Raw genomic sequence first — 7450 nt, 5'->3', positions numbered from 1 at the left:
ACATAAGATAAGTTCTTTGAAAATAATTTTCCTTACAAGGATAAAGGAAAAATGTTTCCTATTTAAAGAAAAAAAACCTCTAGATGAAGGAGGACAAGGAGGACCGACCAATCTTGACAAAAGTTTACATTCAAATAAAAAAAAAGTTATTCTAAGGTTCAAGAAGAGAACTTAAAACCTAGAGAAGTAAACAATAGCCAAAAATTTTGGATCCAAATTACATGACAATCATAATAAATAACAAACTCCAAACACAAGGAATTTATGAATTCATTTGAAGCTTCTTATTGGAAAGAGGCAATCAAAAGTGGAATCGACTCCATTGCATAGAAAAACACTTGGAAATTGATAGATTTGCCTACTAAACAAAAATCAATTAGGCACAAATGGATATTCTAGAAGAAGTTTGAACCTGATGGTAGTATAAGGCTAGCTTAGTAGCTAAAAGATATAACAAAATAAAAACAAACATTTATGTCAATTCATTAACAATTTAGTTAACAACCTCTAAATATGGAAATTTATGCTTTATGACAACGAATTCAAACAAGAACCATATAGGATTACACATTATACGCCTGCTCAAAATCCAAAATGGTGCTTCGCTCCATATTGAATCTGGCAGGGAAAGGGAAGATCACAACGAAAAACCCCGTATCACATTACTCTATAAATATATGTATATATATAACCTAATACCATCATAACCCAACTTTCCTAACATCTTAAACTTCACCTCTTGCCATTTTCATACTTCTGGATTCTACATCAATGCTCATATTACTACCATTGCATTTTCCCATCATTTTACACGAGATCTTTCCAAACACTTCCTCCCTTTGAGGCCGGTTTGCATACATAATCCAAAGTGCAAGACTAAGCATCACTCCTACAGAAACAAGAGCCAACCCTGCATTCACCATTCGAAGACGATCTTCTAATGGAGGGCAATGATCGGAGGTGATGATTCTGAATGTTTCACGTACAAAATTGCAGTCTTGAAGGCTGAGCAATGGTGGTGCATAGTGTTGCAGGGCATAGCTTATGTTCACTGCTCCAACCAGTTCCTGATACATCTCCGGTGTCAATCTTCCTGTGCTCCTGCAATAACCTGATTCCGACACACTGCAAGTGTAGTTCTGCCACACCTGTAAATCCAAAAGTCAAGCTAGTCAAATCTGGAAAATGTACAACTATCGATGCACAAGGTACAAGTCACTACACGATCACACTTCCAGGAAAAGATTTTGCCTATCTACTAAGAACCCCAAATGCAAAAATGGGTGTTTCAAATCTTGATAAATGTACAAAGGTATCCAAGTTGAATAGGGAGCTAAAAAGGTTGAATCTTGAGAAATGTACAAAGCCCAATGCATGAGGTACAAGTCCCTATCGAATTACTTCAAGGAATAAAACTTGCGGGATGTACTAGAACTTCAAATACAAAATTGGGTGTTTTTCAATGGTACAAAGTTACATAATACTAAAGTTCGTAACCATAACCACATTAAACACTGTAACAAATGAAACACCTCGATATTTTTTGGGATTCAATTCATAACAAAATTCACACAAATTCGGAAGATGAAAGTTGGTCAAAATTGACCTTAAAAGGTCAAATTCACGTACCACAGAAGCGTTTGCCATTGAAACCAATTGGGAGGGGCATTCTAGGTCGTGCAGTTGAGAGTCATACGGATAGCAAAGATATGGCATCAAAGGTCCAGATTGGTTGTAGTAATTAGAGTTCCCTCCAGGTGGCGCATTTGAATTGGCAAAAGAACCTATGAATCCATTGATGATATTTGTAATATCATTAACCACTAATTTGCTTTTATACAATGTGTCATTAGTAGTTGCTTGATCAACACATGGAAGGATGTTGCTAAGGGCAGTTTCGGCATGTGGATTATCCACCCATTGACCCATTGCCATACAAGTGTCCGTGATTGCACTGAAAAAAAAAACACATTAGCGCATTAGTTTGGTAATGGGCAATTTCGTAATTTTAACTTATCACATTGCCAAAAACAAGAAAGTTTGGAACTTTACTTGTTGATAATCACAAAGGCTCCACATAGAATGAAGGTAACTGCAACAAGCAGCCATCCACTGATAATGAATCTGCATAAAGAGATACGATGAGTTAATTACAATTATACCCTTCAAAAAACAAGTCCATAAAACGAACTTTACATGTAGATTGTGTTCTTGTGACCAAGGATAGACAAAACTGCAATAAAACGAGGGAAAACACAATGAAAATCATAAAAAACAAGCCAAAAAACAATCATGTTATGAATGGAAGTAAGTAGCTTCATGCTTTTAATGCATACTTACAAAGGCCTAAAAGTGAAACAAGAAGCATCACTACAGCAACAGCAATCATTGACAATCGCCTAAAACACACAAAGAATCAGACACTTTTTCAAAATTTAACATAAATAGGATAATAATCTTGTGTTCATAGGAGGAATCATACACTGTATCAAAAACGGTTTTTATCGTATGTGAGTTTTGATTCGTTTTCAGCCTCAATGTATTTGCAGCATTGTTTAAGTCAACATTCAAGTGGTCAATATCATCTTTCACATCTGAAGGAAGAAAAACCTGGGCCACATTTACAGTTTTTGCTAGTGACAAATACCCCGTGACATTTACAAGTGTTTGAACAGTGTAATCTGATTGGTTTACAACATAATTCAACGTATCCATAGCTTTCCCATGAAATTGATCTTGTCCCACTGAAAGAAGTATGCACCCAATCCTGTGAAGCAATATGATTGTTACCAAAATTCACAATAAAAATCAATAATAAAGTTGACATAATATGAAAAACTTACGCAGAAGCACATGTGAAAACAAGAAGCAGAATCAAGCAAAGCCTTTGAGAGCTGTGTGATTGTTGGCCTTTAATGTCTATTCTCCATCCACAACAATGGTGGATGATCATGGCCAATCCAAAGGACACAAACCATAATATTGCAAGAATGAAAGCAGCAACGCCTGTAAATCCAACAGACTGTTGATAATTTCACTAAAAGCTTGAAAATTTGGATATTTTAATGTATGAATGCGACTAAATTTATGAATCTTTCAGACTTACAGCCCAGTAATGTTTATTGGTAATGTCCCATCCAGCTTGATAATGTTTGAAATGGTTAAGAATGTCGGGTCTTTTTGTTCTTGATCCTGCTAATACAAGTGTGTTGGGTGGATAGTTGGAGGGAGAAGGAGCTTCAGTTGCAGGTGTTGAGCTTAAGATCCCGTTTCTCCAATGGCCGAAGTTATCTTTCCCTATGATTAAAAGATTTAATTTCGCATAGGAATTGTGTATTATTAACATAAGTGCAGAAATGTTATAATTCAACAAAAGCATCATATTCGTTGTTAATGTTGATTTCAGTACAAGAAACGAAATGACTGGAAACTAACGACCTAAAGATAGTTAACGTGATATTTGGAAGCAACGACATTAGCATAAAGAGAAGAGATTGAACAGGCTGAAAAAGAGCCGGTTCGGTGAGGAAACATCTTCCAATAATCTCCAGTGTAAAGGGCGTTCTCTTCAATGTTGAAAAATTTGTCATTGTCGTTGTTAATTTTGGACCAATTGATATTCGTAAAAGAGATGATGGCATATCGTTCCGCTAGTTCTTCAATCTCATGGTGGGCATGAGAGAAAGTAACATCTAAATCATTCGGAATAGGTCGCAGTGGTTGGAATCGAGTAGAGGTAAAAGGAGTGATTTGGTTATCAGGCGGGTAAAGCCACCGTGACACGGCTGCGGATTGTTTTGGGCGGCCACGGACAGATGTGGAGCCGATTCCGGCGGTGATGATGGACTTTAGAGGAACAGACTCTTTGAAGTAGCGACTGTACTTTTCCATGACAATGGCTACTTTTGGGAACCATGCAATTTGATCGGTTCCATTTTGGGTAGCAAAACCTAAAACTTGTTTGAAGTTTGTCAAGTTAGGTTGGTTAGCACCGAGGTGGAGTCTTGTAAAATCACCAAGTACAGAAGCCCAGAAGTTGCGGGCAATGTCATGCTGTGACTGACTTACAAACAGAGAACCACAGGTTTGTGGTCCTACAAAGTAGAGGCGTTCAGCGTCTTTAAAATCGATGTTGAAGACGTTTGAATACCATTGAAAAGTGGTGTAATTAGAGTCTTGACCAGGATCAGGAACAGAAGCTCCGAATCTTGCAAGTTGATCGAGCATGAGAGCAGGAAAAGGTATCTGTCTTGCGTAGTTGTGAGATGGGGATCTGGTGGTGTTATCCCAGAATTCATGGAAGCTTGGGAAGCGAGGGAGGATATCGGCTATCCAGTCGAAAGGGCCGTTGACGGCGGCGATGGATTCGAAGAAAGAAACGAGAGGACCGGGAATCATGCACCAGTCGATACCAAGGCATCGGATAATGCCATTAAGAAGCGAGGAATGGTGGAGAGCTCCATGTCCATGATTAACAGAGACTCTGAGAATATGAACGACCCATAAAACAGAGACGTACAGCTGTGAGACAATTGGTATCCACCCAGGGCTAGAGTTCAAGAAATCTTCAGTATTATTCATCATTTGATCACAAATACTCAGGATTTAAAACATCATCTGGCTGTCAGGGATGAACAAGTTTGGTGAATGACGGTAGATGGTACGAAACGGAAAAGCAGAAGCTAGCTTGAGCAAAGGATGAGCACCGGTGACTGCGACAGATGGAGCAGCAGCAGCAACTGGGCCGCGTGGGTTACGACTGCGACGGTGGTTAGGAGCAGCGCCGCTGCCGGGTTGTGCTAGCGGTGGGTGGTGTGCCATTAGGGTGCTACTATAGTTACACTAGTTTAAAGGGCCTAACAATATATTTATACACTAAAGAAAATGACCCAATGTCTCTACACTACATTGATCCAATTAGAAACAGACATATTCACCAAACTCCAAACAACAAAACAGCAAAAATGAAAAACCCCAATTCCAAAACTCACCAAATTTATAATCTTCATAAATCATATTAATGAACTTTAATGATGGAAAACATGAACAGGAAGTAAAGTATGACCAGAAAGTGACCTATCAGTTTACGAAACATTCTCAATTTCGAAGAAAAATTCAACAAGAACCTTGAATCCTTAACCCCATTTTTAGAAAATTCAGAAATTCGATTAAAGATGATTTCTTTGTTGGTGAAACATGTTGAATTCCGCAAACACGAAAAAACCCAGAACCGACATATCAATAAGCATTAAAAAGATCATATAAAGGGAGCAATGGTTGCGAGCAAACCTAATATAAACTTGGATTGATCTTCTGATTGTACGGATAGAGGTGAAACAGAGGTGATGAAGACGATGAAGAACAATAAAGACAAGGGGTTCTTAGCCATTCTTCCTTCAGGTGCTGATGATGTTTGAAGTTGAAAATTTCAGTCAAGAAATCAAAGGAACCCCAAATTCTTGATAGTCTTGAAATCCATTTATATGATTGAATTACGGAAAGAAAACACGAAACATGACGAAAGCTCGTCTTTCACATTAGTCTTCTAAGCTGACGTATACGTATAGAAATTGTGTATATATAGAGAGAGTGAGAGATCGGGATGAGATGAGGGTGTGATCGCACATGGGTGATGGAGGCGAAGAAGCGAAAAGGCGGGTAAGGAAGGCTGTGTGAATGCAGGAGTGTACAGATTACAGAGAAGAAAGGTATATAAGAAGATTTATGGGTTTTATTTGTCTTTTCTAAAATAATATCAAATTTTAATGTATAAACTAGAAAGGTTACCCCGCTATGCGGGGACCATAAGCTTTCAATGTTGTTTCTGAATTGATAAATATGACAGACATAGAAAGTGCAAGGATGAAAAGTCCGGGCTTTGCCCCGGAAAAAAAATGTAAAAGTTTTGACTGCAAAGACCAAAAGTGTGAAAATGGCTAAAGAATTAAAGGGGTAGGAATTAACAACTTTTTAGAAAAGGGATTAAAGTTGGCAAACCGTTAAAGTTTTGTGGCCAAACTTTAAATATTAAAAGGTTCCAAAAAAGTGTAAAAATATTGATTGCAATGACCAAAAGTGTCAAAATGGATAAAGAATAATGACCAAAGTTGCCAAAAAAACATCCAAATTTAGTATTCCTAACTTTCAACAATAATACAGGGACCAATTCTGCCATAAAAATGGGAAGTTGAATGGAACACATACCCAACAATAATACAGGGACCAATTCTGCCAAAAAAATGGGAAGTTGAATGGAACACAAGCAAAAGGACATGAATAAATTAATTAAAGAAGTACAGGGACCGGATATATAAATCAAGGGACCAAACCTGAACAAAATATCCCAAGTTTACTATTCTTTTCTTCCACAACTTTAATATATATATATATATATATATATATATATATATATATATATATATAATAATGCGTAATAAAAAATAGCGATCTTTATGATCGATAGTTCAATACATAAAAATATATATTCTATTAAATAAAATAATAGAATTAAAATCGAAATATATTATAATAAATCATAAAATTAAACAACTATCCCCGATTTTTAATGAGCATTTATAAACAAATAATACTTTTTGAAACAGAAGAAAATGCGTCTAATCCATAATAAAACTTGGTCAAAAAGCCGAAAAGAAACATAAAAATATATAAAAAAATCACGAAAGTGGGATTTTAGTTGTTTCGGTGATATAAGTTTTATTTATTTTATGAGACCGACTTCTTGTCTTTTAAACATGGTAAAACATAAAATAATAATGTGTTTTTATTTCCGGGGTGTATTTTTATTTTCGTGTTAACTTTCTATTATTGTGTATAATATTTTTAAAATACATAATTATATAACCGATTGTAGATTAATGGTCAACACATGCAGAGATGTTAACGAGTCAAACCGAGACTGATTATAATCGAACCAAGTTTGTTTATAGTTATAGAAGTTAGAACTCGTTAAGAGTTTTTAGTACCAGATAAAAAAACAAAAAAAAATGTGTATATTTATTTAATAGAATTAGTTTGTTGACAACTTGGTCAACAAAAGCCATCGAAATAGTTTGTTTCTAAAAAAAAAAAAAAAAAAAACTATGTTAACCCTAAAATTAATAAAATATAAAATAAAATTAGCTGTAACATTTCTTCTCTTGCAAGATAACAAATGAACAAATAACAAACATGGAAAACGAAAGCATAGTAAGGATGGAAACTTGCTTTAAAGAAAAAAGGAGTTAGGCACCTTGTCCTGAATGTTTCTTTGATAAATTACCCAAGTTTAATTCTTTTCCAATGAATACATTAGAAAATGGGAAATTTTCATGATCTAAATAAAAAACGTTTTACATTAAAGTTCGAAATTTTAAAGACTAAATATGCATAGATCATACTACCATGATACAGAAAAGCGACATTTAATTTAGGTGCAACATTTATATCGGGT

The 7450-nt window shown here is 35.7% G+C and overlaps 1 protein-coding gene across 2 annotated transcripts; it reads right to left on the bottom strand.

Annotated features, from left to right (window-relative positions):
* Positions 1-459: 459 nt before the first annotated feature.
* LOC145166448 (uncharacterized) lies at positions 460-5693 on the bottom strand. 2 transcript variants are annotated; one of them, XM_079085425.1, is made up of 9 exons: positions 5290-5693; positions 3107-3297; positions 2844-3022; positions 2483-2767; positions 2341-2399; positions 2197-2233; positions 2053-2124; positions 1630-1954; positions 460-1148 (listed from the first exon to the last, which is right to left on the bottom strand). In XM_079085425.1, the coding sequence occupies exons 1-9, from the start codon at positions 5387-5389 to the stop codon at positions 726-728; spliced, it is 1671 nt and encodes a 556-aa protein (XP_078941551.1). In that variant the 5' UTR covers positions 5390-5693; the 3' UTR covers positions 460-725. The 2 variants fall into 2 exon arrangements, with proteins under 2 accessions (XP_078941551.1, XP_078941552.1); XM_079085426.1 differs by lacking the exon at positions 5290-5693 and having other exon boundaries at positions 2844-3006; positions 3107-3213.
* Between the last annotated feature and the right edge of the window lie 1757 nt (positions 5694-7450).

The sequence above is a fragment of the Lactuca virosa genome, chromosome 3 (genome assembly GCF_052849685.1).
Source record: "Lactuca virosa cultivar CGN04683 chromosome 3, Lactuca_virosa_CGN04683_v6, whole genome shotgun sequence".
Lineage (NCBI taxonomy): Eukaryota > Viridiplantae > Streptophyta > Magnoliopsida > Asterales > Asteraceae > Lactuca > Lactuca virosa.
Note: the sequence above shows the minus strand (reverse complement) of the source record. Positions and strands in the feature narration are given on the sequence as shown.

Coding starts and splice junctions, on each gene's coding strand:
- LOC145166448 (XM_079085425.1), bottom strand. CDS start 5,389: ATGGCTAAGAACCCCTTGTCTTTATTGTTCTTCATCGTCTTCATCACC. Junction 2,125..2,196: donor CACAAGAACACAATCTACAT/GTAAAGTTCGTT, acceptor CTCTTTATGCAG/ATTCATTATCAGTGGATGGC. Junction 1,955..2,052: donor GCCTTTGTGATTATCAACAA/GTAAAGTTCCAA, acceptor TTTTTTTTTCAG/TGCAATCACGGACACTTGTA.